The sequence below is a fragment of the Bufo bufo genome, chromosome 2, assembly GCF_905171765.1.
Source record: "Bufo bufo chromosome 2, aBufBuf1.1, whole genome shotgun sequence".
NCBI lineage: Eukaryota > Metazoa > Chordata > Amphibia > Anura > Bufonidae > Bufo > Bufo bufo.
Window position 1 is genome coordinate 638,302,647 of NC_053390.1, and position 12,904 is coordinate 638,315,550.

General features: G+C 41.6%; 1 protein-coding gene across 3 annotated transcripts in view; it reads right to left on the minus strand.

Annotated features, from left to right (window-relative positions):
• The window catches only part of INPP4B (inositol polyphosphate-4-phosphatase type II B), a 698,485-nt gene that overhangs the window by 670,721 nt on the left and 14,860 nt on the right, over nt 1-12,904 (minus strand). For all 3 annotated transcript variants that reach the window (XR_005776353.1, XM_040418490.1, XM_040418489.1), the window contains exon 2: nt 915-959. Coding sequence is in view for 2 of the 3 variants with exons in the window: in XM_040418490.1 (XP_040274424.1) it covers nt 915-959 (45 nt within the window). In the remaining variant the exon portion in view is untranslated. The remainder of the gene's footprint in view (nt 1-914; nt 960-12,904) is intronic.

Sequence of the window (12,904 nt, forward strand, 5' to 3'; positions counted from 1 at the left end):
CTAGCGGCCTGTCCCCTTCCCCGCCACGCCCACTTCTTTAAACCTGACGGTATCGGGGAAAGACGCAGGGTAGCCTGGGAAATGCTTCCATCACAGAGAGCATAATCCCTGAACCAAACACACCCATGTAAAACTGGCCCTAAAGAGAACTTATTACCATACAGTTTTCTGTTCATTAGGAAATCCATAAAATGTCATAAAAACCTCAAGCTTATGGGTGCCACTGCAATCACTGAAAAGTCCTCCAAACGCCTACCCGTAATAGAGCACTCCGTATATTAAACAGGGAGCCCCCTGATTGGCTATGTGAATGGTATCACGTCCTGTGGCAGATTCTATTTAACCAATATTTAACATATCAAGACAGACAGATATTCCATAGTGTGCCTTACAAAAAAACGCTTGCTTCACTGTGCAAAATTGTGAAGTGTTAACAAAATAAAGTGTTCTTCAAATGGATGTTATATAAAGTTCAATTAAATACAACAAAACCATGATGGAAACTATACTTATAAAAGAAAAGGACAAAATGGATTTTCAAAATCCATAAATGTATAAGATACATGTTAATTTCCTTTCAAGAATAACATTTCACAAAATAAAACTTACTGTTCTACTCAGCACCATACTGCAGATCTTTTCTAATGCTAACACAATAGGAAGGCTAACTAAAAGAAAGTTAAAACGTTACGCACTGCAGTGCAATCATGTAACAATGCATATAAATGCCATTCTTTAGCACTGTGACCCCAATTATGTAGTACGAACATGACATAGTGTCTTCTGCAGACAACACAAACAAATTCTATCTATTTAATTGAAATTGGTTTAATATTTAAACGAAGACACACTCAGAACCAAAAATTGATGGTTGCATTGATGCATAATATCAGTTAAAACAAAAATTTTCTTACCTAGAGTGAACTCAAGCTTCGGGTCAGTTAAAGTTCTTTGAATCTCTGTGGACACAGAAGCAAGATAAATAGTAATTAAAAATAAAGATTTCACTAAAGAGCATCTCATTAGCAACTCTGCATAATTCTTGGCAGTCAAGCATTAATATTTTATTTTCTATCCAGCCAGGTTGCGGAGAAGTACAGTGATTTCATGTACACTGCTGAGGGTGATGTCTAGGTGGTAAATGTCTACTATAGAAAGGTAATCGCAAAACACACAAAAGCCTATAGAGATGTGCACCATTATAGAACACATTTCAGAGACACACGCTTCTTCATATCCTGGCTCCCTATAATTTGTTCTACTTAAATGGTCCTCTGAAGTTTTGATCAAAAGGTAAAAAAAATAACTGAAGGATTTGCTGTTCATCTGTAAGAGCCCTCTCATATACAGTAGGAGCTCTGTTTATAAATTCAGGAGATGGATGTTGGGTTGGTTTGTGTTTCAAGAGACACACAGTAGTGCCTTAAAAGTGTGTAAAAAGTAGTTTAGGGTTACCCATAAAGAACAGATCACCTTTTCACATTATCACATGGCAGTGACAAAAAAAATTCAATCTGGCAGGTACAATAAGCTGGTTACAATTCACTTTAGAAAGTGTGATAAACTTGATGTTTGCTGGTCACTCTGGATTGTACAGAACACAACATCAACACTCTTGCCTAACACAAACTTTTTTTTTTTTTACTTAATGTTACAGGGGAGTATTCTCTTCACCACTGCAATTTAGGACATATAAAACTAGATTAAATATAAAAGCTTAACTTTGTAGACTTTTCAATAAGAATGAATACTCTCCACTCAGCCACCCAATCTCTGACAGCCCCCAGTGCCTACTCTCTTTCACAAACCTTCAGACCACTGATTTTGAGAATCTAACTATCCTGGCCACATTATAGGCCACAGAGCATTCAACTCCCTTTCATTTGCCTCCCAAGCTGAAACTCAACTCAGCCCCTTCATGACCTAGCTATAGCCTTCTCCAGTGCAGAATTTTCTCACAATCCAACCCCCTTTGGCTCAGCACAAGGCTAATGTCTCTCATACACCACAGAAATCTCCAAGAGTTGACCTATCCAAGAGCTGAAGGTACTCTCTGCCCATGACCCCTAGTGCCCTTGTTCAGCTCATTGTTGGACCTCAAGCTCAAAGATATTCTCTTGTACAGACACCTCTTTGATCCCTTACAATACAGCTGTGGCACAGTGTCTCAGGCCTTTCAATTATGCCAGAATCAAGCAACTCTAGAACCCGTATTTATGTTGGCACCTGCACCTACAGACAGGGCATGGTGGCACCATCAAGTAACATAGCCTGTCAACCAACTACAAACTCAGTACATAAAGGGGGGGCATTTATCATGACAGAAATATTTATTTTCTTTGTATGTTTCTAACTAAGCAAATTTAAGGGGTTTTCAATTCCTTTAATTCATCTACAGTGGTCCTGTTCTCCTAGTTAGCTGAGCATCACATGACCTGCGATGTCAACTTCTCTCCCTGCTCTGATGACATTCAATGCACAAGCCTGAAGGGCAGGTCTGTGTTAGTGATGAGCGGCAGGGGCAATATTCAAATTCGCAATATTTCACAAATATTTTGTAGAATATTCATCATATATTTGAGAATTCGTGATTATATTCTTGATTGCGAAAATCGCCAATGTAATATTCGCGTAATGCAGGCGAAATACAGGCGTGGGTCACTTATGCTACATTTTTTACGTTGGTATAAGTTTCCTGAGACTGTAGAAAATGGTTGGCACGGCAGAACATTACAATAGCTTTATATGCAGATAGAGTGCTCCAATATATTCGCAATATATTTTCGGCAATTAATGATGCGCATATTTTTTCGCATAACGTGCAACTTGTGACATCACAGCACTATGTCTGTAGCATGTATGTATGGACAGCAGAACCTATCAGCTACACTATAGATCAATCTAACCTACACTGACTATCTGAATTATATATATATATATATATATATATATATATTATCTTGAAAGAGACAGGATTGCAACTCCGGATAAAGTGAAATGATTTTTCACTTTATCCGGAGTGCAATCCTGTCTCTTTCAAGCCGTATTGTTGGGGTGCTGCCGCTGCCCTTGTGGATTTTGCACCCGACTCTCGGTGGTGCTCCCGCTGGATTTTTCCGGACGACAACATCCTTCATATCAGACAGACTCTTGAGAGCCGTGTATTCTTCTTTTGATAGGTTTCTCCTACGGTCATTACTTCTGATATGATCCCTAAGAGTGCATAAATCTCTCTCCACTAAGTCTTGTAATCTATCGAGGGCCAGGGACCTCGATTGTATGGGATAAAAATCCCTATTAGAGGTTTTAAAACCAACAGAAGAATTCTGTAAAGGAGTCTGTCTGATATGAAGGATGTTGTCGTCCGGAGAGCTGATAAGGGGGTGAGCGGTGGTGCTGCTAGATAGTGAGATATATAAAACACCAAATTGAAAATATGTTAAAAGATAGTGAAGTTTATTTACCTCTGGCAATTACCCCTCTCCCCCAATATCAGTCCGGGCTGTATGACATCTTTCAAGAAGGAGTGCACCTTGGCATCCTATCTGATAAGGAGAGGGATTTTATATATGTTGAACATCCGAGTACACCCATATTCCATGCTCTTCCGAAGGTGCATAAGGAGGGTTTCCCTCCACCTTTAAGACTGATTGTTGCTGGAATTGGTTCGTACTCAGAACGACTGTCAGAATGGGTTGATTCCTTGTTGCAACCTCTTGTACCCCACATACCTGGCTATTTGAGAGATACGTGCAGTGTACTTCAGAATTTCCAACAATTTACATGGGAGAAGGAGTTCATGTGGGTCACTGCAGACACTAACTCTTTGTACACCAATATCCCCCACCACTTGGCAATCTTAGCCTTGACATGGTTTCTAGATACATTTAGCAATTACACCTTGGAACTCCGTAATTATATCTGTGTATGTATTGATTTTTTACTCAAGCATAACTATTTTATGTTTAATGGTTTATACTACCTACAGATATCCAGAGTTTCAATGGGTGCTAAATTTTCGCCTTCAGTGGCAAATGTGTTTATGTCATGGTGGGAAATGAATTTTTTATTTTTTCGGACCATAATTCATATCTAACATCTCTGAAATGGTATGGGCACTTTATTGATGACATGTTGTGGGTTTGGCAGGGTGATGCAGAAGACTTGATAATATTTGTGGATTTTCTGAATGGTTGTATTCCATCGATAAAACTGACTATGACCAGCGATCCCACTTCAATTGTCTTTTTGGACTTAGTATTATCAGCTGATCATATGATCAAAAAAGTTGACACCTGTACCCATCGTAAGGTTACAGCTGGGAATACATTGCTTCACGCATCATCCTGCCATCCCCCACATGTGGCCAAGAATATACCCAAAGGGGAGATGTTGAGGGCACGTAGAAATTGCTCATCTTTCGATTTGTTTGAGAAGGAGGCATCTGACATTTCAACCAGGTTACAGATCAGGGGATATTCGAGAGAAAATATTCGAAAAGCCAAGGAATATGCAATTTCGGTGAACAGAGAGTCACTCCTATTTACTCAAGCTAAGAATGTGAATAAAAAGAAAAGAAAAAATAGAGGAAAAAATGATAACACGCAGGTCCGCAATCGAAATTTGAGCAATCCTGTGACTTTTGTCACTAATTTTAGTGTAGAATATCCCCTTATCTGCAACATTTTACGTAGACATTTCCCGGTTATAGGTTTTGATGAGGGTTGGGGGGACATCGCGGAGGCAGGTATTAGATGCATTGCAAAAAAAAAAGCACCAACTGTAGGACAAAAAGTCAGTCCTAGTTTGTATATGGAAAAAGCAGGGTGTGAACCAGTCTGGCTGAGCACGAAAGGAAACTTCAAATGTGGAAGCAAAAAATGCATATGTTGCACATACATGTCAGTGAGTAAAGATATTGCATCTACATCGAACAATAGCATACACAAAATGCGGCAATATATCAACTGCAATACTGAATATGTAATCTATGTCATCACATGCCGTGCTTGTATGCTGCAATATGTGGGATGTACAATCAACCAGCTAAAAATAAGAATTCGGAAGCATCTGAGCGATATCCCACATGTTGCAACACGCAATGTCTCAGCGGCCACATCACACTTTGCGGTAGTACATAAGGGCAATACCTCTGCGTTTTGTGTGCAAGGAATTGAGAGAGTCACGGCTCCAATTAGGGGAGGAGCCCGTAGGCAAAAATTGTACAGTCGTGAAACATACTGGATGTTTAATTTGGGAACATGTATACCTAGAGGATTGAATAGGAAACATGACCTAACTTTACAATATAAATGAAGTATTTTCAGTTTTTTCTTTTTTCTTTTTTCTTTTTCTGAAACTGTGGATCACTTCCCACTTGATTGGGGTGTTTCTCTTAGTAATTAACAGGTCAGGAACACCTGATGCTGTTCTGGAGCATGGAAACTGACCAATCAAATGGGAAGGGTTGTTCCTCACTGTGTATAAAAAGGAGATTTTAAGTTTGTTTAGTTGTCTTGATGAAGGGCTAAGATATAACAGCCCGAAACGCGTCACAGCATACTACTCTGCTTTTGATTTGTCTGTTTTTAAAGAAGTGGAATAAAGAAGCCTTTTATTGTGAAGAGCTGGAATTCGTTTTCTTTTTTCATATATATATATATATATATATATATATATATATATATATATATACATACATACATACACACACACACATATACACACACACACATACACTGCTCAAAAAAATAAAGGGAACACAAAAAATATTCTTCTGAAATACTTTGTTCTTTACATAGTTGAATGTGCTGACAACAAAATCACACAAAAATTAAAAAAATGGAAATCAAATTTTTCAACCCATGGAGATCTGGAATTTGGAGTCACACTCAAAAATTAAAGTGGAAAAACACACTACAGGCTGATCCAACTTTGATGTAATGTCCTTAAAACAAGTCAAAATGAGGCCCAGTAGTGTGTGTGGCCTCCATGTGCCTGTATGACCTCCCTACAACGCCTGTGCATGCTCCTGATGAGGTGGCAGACGGTCTCCTGAGGGATCTCCTCCCAGACCTGGACTAAAGCATCTGCCAACTCCTGGACAGTCTATGGTGCAATGTGACGTTGGTGAATAGAGCGAGACATGATGTCCCAGATGTGCTCAATTGGATTCAGGTCTGGGGAACAGGCGGGCCAGTCCATAGCATCAATGCCTTCGTCTTGCAGGAACTGCTGACACACTCCAGCCACATGAGGTCTACAATTGTCTTGCATTAGGAGGAACCCAGGGCCAACCGCACCAGCATATGGTCTTACAAGGGGTCTGAGGATCTCATCTCGGTACCTAATGGCAGTCAGGCTACCTCTGGCGAGCACATGGAGGGCTGTGCGGCCCTCCAAAGAAATGCCACCCCACACCATTACTGACCCAATGCCAAACCGGTCATGCTGGAGGATGTTGCAGGCAGCAGAACGTTCTCCACGGCGTCTCCAGACTCTGTCACGTCTGTCACATGTGCTCAGTGTGAACCTGCTTTCATCTGTGAAGAGCACAGGGCGCCAGTGGCGGAATTTGCCAATCTTGGTGTTCTTCTCTGGCAAATGCCAAACATCCTGCACAGTGTTGGGCTGTAAGCACAACCCCCACCTGTGGATGTCGGGCCCTCATATCACCCTCATGGAGTCTGTTTATGACGTTTGAGCAGACACATGCACATTTGTGGCCTGCTGGAGGTCATTTTGCAGGGCTCTGGCAGTGCTCCTCCTGTTCCTCCTTGCACAAAGGCGGAGGTAGCAGTCCTGCTGCTGGGTTGTTGCCCTCCTACGGCCTCCTCCACCGTCTCCTGATGTACTGGCCTGTCTCCTGGTAGCGCCTCCATGCTCTGGACACTACGCTGACAGACACAGCAAACCTTCTTGCCACAGCTCGCATTGATGTGCCATCCTGGATAAGCTGCACTACCTGAGCCACTTGTGTGGGTTGTAGACTCCGTCTCATGCTACCACTAGAGTGAAAGCACCGCCAGCATTCAAAAGTGACCAAAACATCAGCCAGGAAGCATAGGAACTGAGAAGTTGTCTGTGGTCACCACCTGCAGAACCACTCCTTTATTGGGGGTGTCTTGCTAATTGCCTATAATTTACACCTGTTGTCTATCCCATTTGCACAACAGCATGTGAAATGGATTGTCACTCAGTGTTGCTTCCTAAGTGGACCGTTTGATTTCACAGAAGTGTGATTGACTTGGAGTTACATTGTGTTGTTTAAGTGTTCCCTTTATTTTTTTGAGCAGTGTATATTTATAGGATATTCAAAATTATGAATATATAATCACTATATTCTAAATATTCGCAAATTCTCGAAGTGCTGATATTCGCGATTAAAATTCACAATTCGAAATATTGGCGCTCAACACTAGTCTGTGTCTGTGCACAGTACATCACTGTGAAGGCTGTGCTAGTTGGAGTGATAAGCCTCGCACCCTGCACTGCCCGATCTAATGGCTGAGCTGTCTGCCCTTTGTCTCTGTTCCCACCGGATTCTTCAGCAAGTTTAACCTCTTCTATCGTCAGCAGCACAGATTCAGAGTTGGATGCTGTGTCTCAGGTAATGAGCAGCTGCAGGGTTTCCGTTTCTCCAGGTACTGAAGAGACTAATGCTGTGCATAGGATTCTCCTTCCTCATCCTGCAAACACACAGCTGACGAAGACTAAAGGAGTTCTCTCCTCTGTACTCTTCTGCTGGCTGTGAGGAAGATTCTGCAGAGCATTTCACAAGAACAGGTAGGGGGAAGATGCTGTGTATATCAGCAATGTCATTGTACTGTACAGCTTGGACTTGTAGTCCCACACATATAACATGAGTATCCCAGCAGTCAGACTGCAGACAGGGAAGCAATCTTATTCACTCCCTTTGCAGAGCAGGGGGGAGGGCAAAGGCAGTCTTTGTTGACACCCACAAATATTCATGATGACAACCTCAGAGATTGTTGTTACACGCCGTCACAGCTCTCCAACTGCATGTCAACAAAGGGCCAGAACAAAACTAGGGAAATTACTAAATATAGGGGGTCATATATTGTTATGAAATACACCTATATGAGGTGTATTTTAGCGCAGCCGCAATCTGCGACTTCTCCCCGCTCACGCCAGGTATAAAATAGCGGGCATGGCATGGGTAAGGAAGGGGACAGGCAGGCAGGCCCGTCTCATATACCATTTTCTACGCCTGTTTTAGGCGTAAAAATAAATTTAAAAAAAGGTCTAAATGTAAGACAGCTAGGAAGCGGTCTTACATTTAGAACTAGCTCTTGATGCGCGGAAGTTATGGAGAGGCCGGCACCTCTTCATAACTTCGGTAGATCCACTGCCAGCGATGGGGTTTATTAAGACCAGCATCTAAAACGTCTTAATAAAAGTAGTATCCATAATTTATTTTTGCCTAAAACTTGCTTAGCTTGTGTATATATTGATGACCATCAGATTTTCAGTGCTTTATAAAAAAAAATTTACATTATTTTTTTTTTATAACCCCCTTTAATTTGACACTTTAATGTGCTTAATATGCAATTGATCTCATTAATGGATTTTGTATTGTTAAGGATCAGTTTAAAGTTTGTATCAGCAATGTATTTACTGCGTTCTGTCAAGTTGATGTATGCTACACCTGTACAACCTGAACGGCTGAGGTATGTCCTGCCCTCAGCTGATTGTAATGGTGAAGAAGGGAGCCCTCTGCTCCCTGCTTCACCATTCAGCTGCTGTCACTCCACTGTCAGCGCTGGCAACTGAGCTGTCATCATCGGAGGAACCAGGTGAGTAATTACAGTTTTTTTGTTTGTTTGTTTTTTACTTCCTGTGAAGGAGGCACATATCTGGGCATAACTATCACTGCACAGCAACTGTGGGGCACATCTTGGCATTACTACTGTGAAGGGTCATTCCTGGGCATAAGTATTGTGAAAAGGGCACACATCTGGGCATAGCTATAGTGAAGGGGGCACATGTGGGCATAACTACAGTGAAGTCGGCACATGTGGGCATAACTACTGTGAATGGGGCACAATGTGGGCATTACTACTGTATTCTGGCACAAAGGTAAAATAATTACTATGTGGGGGCATTAAGGGGACTGGGTGTGAATATTAGGATCCAAAACAAGATGGTCACTGGTTCTCATTGAGGCCACTATACCAACACAGAGGAAGAAGGAAGCAGGGAAGCTACTGCACATGTGGGTCCACTGCTGAATGCAAGAGAAGGTGGATCATCTTAAACAACTTATTAAAGCCAACAACAGTGGTGAGTATATCCCCACAAAAATGTCAATGTCTCAACAACTTGTCATATGACCCTGAGCATCAATTATAGCTTGACAACGATGTCTCATGCTATTTAAAAGCCAACTTATTGTCTTCTTGAAGGGTGGCCCTCAGGTCACTGAGGTTCTTGGGTACAGAGTTATGAGCCTCTACAAGGCGACTCATCTGATCACATAGGTTTTCAATGGGATTCAGGTCAGAAGAAAGTGCAGGCCACTCCATTTGAGGTACCGCAGTCTCCAGCAGCCTTTCCCTAATGATGCAACCTCGATGATGCGACTCAGATTTCTGTGTGATATGGGCCCTTTATGTTTGTTTAATTACATGTTAAATGTTATGTTTGTTTCTCAATATATGTGGTCCGTTGATCTGACCTCATACAGTGTTAAGGAGACAATGATGGATCGCACAGCCCAACAAGGAAGGTTGAACTTAGATGACACAGAAGAGAAGGAAAGAGAAAAAGGTGGAAAACACAGGACCCAAAGACAACCCCTTCTGCTCCTCCCTAAACTACAAGCCACCCCTATGAATAAAAAAGTTATTTTTGTCATTTAGGATGTGTGTTCGATGAGTATACACCTGATATGGCATATTCACTCAGTATATGTGTGTGAGATGTATTGTGTAATATATTATATTTTCTTAAGGAAAAAGACAAAGCTTTTAACTAATGATCTAACATAGAGAAACTGGGTATATCTGAAAACAAAATACCAAAGGATATGAATTATGAACCAATATACAACATTGAGTATATTAGAAGATTTGTGAATAAATGTATAATATTAATGGGGTTATCAATAATCAAGGGTATATAATTAAACTAATATTGCTGGTTAAAAGGTTTACACTGAAGATGTCAAAAGGTTTTTACTGAAGAAGATATCAACAAATGAAAAGACATTCAAACACATGTGTCTTTATTTAACACCACATTGTGTTATAAGTAACTAGGGCTTCATTCACATCACTGTTCAACCTTTCCGGAGAGGATGGATTCGGTACATAACTGAGCAGAACGGAACTTAAGGACCCCATAGAATATAATGGGGTCTATTAGGTTTCCGCTCAGATGAAGATTTTTGAAGCGGAGACAAAAGTCCTGCATGCACTACTTTTGTCTCCGCTCCAAAATATTCTTCTGAGCGGAAACCTAACGGATCCCATTATAGTCTATGGGGTCCTTAGGTTCCGTTCGGAACTGATAAATGTTTAATTGTTATCACATGATAAAGGCCATCCAAGACCATTGAAAACTATTGATTGCAATTTTTTATTTAATTTGTTAAGAACAAAGATGAGGACCGCCATGAAATAGAAACTACTTTATGTACAAGTTTTTATTTTAGAAATGTTATCACATATTGGGTCAAACACTGAAAAAATAATTGAGAATAGTACATGCAACAGTATATGTAAGTGTACAATGAGATTTAGGTATAGGGTTTAGCAAAGTTTTGGTTCCATTGGGCAACGTTATTTAAAAGCAGTGTTAGACCGACAAAAGTCATAATGGGACATTTGTTTGTTTTGTTTAATCCATCTGATGCGTGGGTGGTGGGAAGTAAATGACACTACAAAGTTTTTTTAAACGTACTTTACCCCATTAAAAACTCAAATTGCAAAGGACCGAGTTATTTTGGACCGAGTTGAAACCCATGCACAGAGTTAATCCAGAGCGGAATTTATTTTTAAATGTTAGAATATGTGGAACTGTTCAAGTTTGTTTTCAATTCTTCCCTAAGTGCAGACTGTATCAACTGTTTAGCAGAGCCAGGATTGACAACCTCAGCAGTGCCCAGGAAAAGACTGACAACCTCAGCAATGACCAGGCGCTGCCCAAGTTAACAACACCAGGTGTGGTACGACACAGCTTTTGGTGGCCTGCCTGCCACCCAACCAGAAAAGACTTCAACCACTGATCTGACTTCTGCTCACACTAATGTTGTCCATGGGTGAATCGCAAAGGTATGGAAAGCAAAGGTAATCATCTGGCCAAGACTTCCTGCAGTACACCAACCAACCAGCAGGGCTGATGACCTTAAAAACAACTTGCAGACCAGTAAAGGGAGGAGCTCCCAATGTAAAAAGTTCCTCCCACAGACAAAGTTATGAACTGTCCTACAACCACTTAAAGGGAACTGGTCACCAGTTTTATGGTGTCCTAACTAAGGGCAACATAAATAAGTGACTGATTCTCTTAGCAAAATGCTGGATCACTTTCTTTAATCGACCCAGTCAATCTGCCAACTTCTTGTATTGAAAAGCTCCAGCTCATAATGATAAGTCATGAATATTCATGAGCTCCTGACTCTTCCCGCCTACCTGCTGCTGATTGACAGTTATTTTCCATATGAATCAGCAGCAGGTGGGCAGGGGAGTGGCTATAGCTCTGAATTCAAACTACGCTGGACTCACTGACATTACGCTGGACTCAAATCAGCTCATTAGCATGCGGCATCTTTGTGTGTATATTATGAGGTAACCATCTGTCACACCAGTAAGTGAATACATCTAAGGCACTTTTTAGTAGTTAATGATTGTATATAATTAGTTAGATTATAAATCAAAGATCCACATGACAGGTTCCCTTTAAAAGAGGTTCTGAAACCGACAATTCCCTCATATATCAACATGGAGGGAGGAGGGGTAAGAGACTGAGTTTGACAAAGACTGGACTTTTAGTTAGAGCGGCTGAAAATCAGGAAAGTTCTCATCTAGATCCTGGTATGAAAAGCCATGCAGTCTGGATTACAGAGCACAAGTAAACAAACAATTGACTTTGATACTTGAGAGTGTTGGGAGAACCTTTTAACTCCTTAATGACTTACATCATTATGTGGTGTTAGTTACTTGTGGTGTACTTGCGGTGACATCGGCATCTAAACAGGTGTCAAGGACAGCACACCCAGCAGGGGACCAATCAGCGCAGTTCCTGCCTTTAGATCGCTGTGATTGGTCAGTCACATTTGACTGACCAATCGCAGCATTGAGCGGAAGGCTCAAATCCTACAGAGCAGCTCCAATCTCCTCAATGAGTGTTGAGGGGACCAGGGCTATGCTGTTAGGAAGCTCCTGTAGTCCCAATCACATAAGATCACCAGAGCACCCCAATCATTCGGAATGGCCAAGCGCATCCCCCCCAATAATTCAAAATGACCCAGCACAGCAGAGTGTCAACTGTAACATACAGCTGACACTCTGCTGTAACAACCAACATTGGTGCTGGCAACGATGTCTGATGTTTAACCCCTTCCATGCCGCGGTCCGTAGAGGTCGCTGTATGGAAGCGATTAAGGCCTCCTGCACATGAACTGTGTGCTTCCCGTTGCCGCAATACACGGGCACCGTTCTGTGGGCATTCCACATCACGAATGCGGACCCATTCACTTCAATGGGTCTGCAAATCCATGGGGTTTTATCCTGTACTTCCATTCCGCAAAAAGATAGAACATGTCCTATATTTTTGTGAAAAGGCCAGATCGCGGACCCATTAAAGTGAATGGGTCCGCGATCCGCTGCGGCTTCCCCATGGTCGGTGTTCGTGCATTGCGGCCCGCAGCACGGCCACAGGGCGC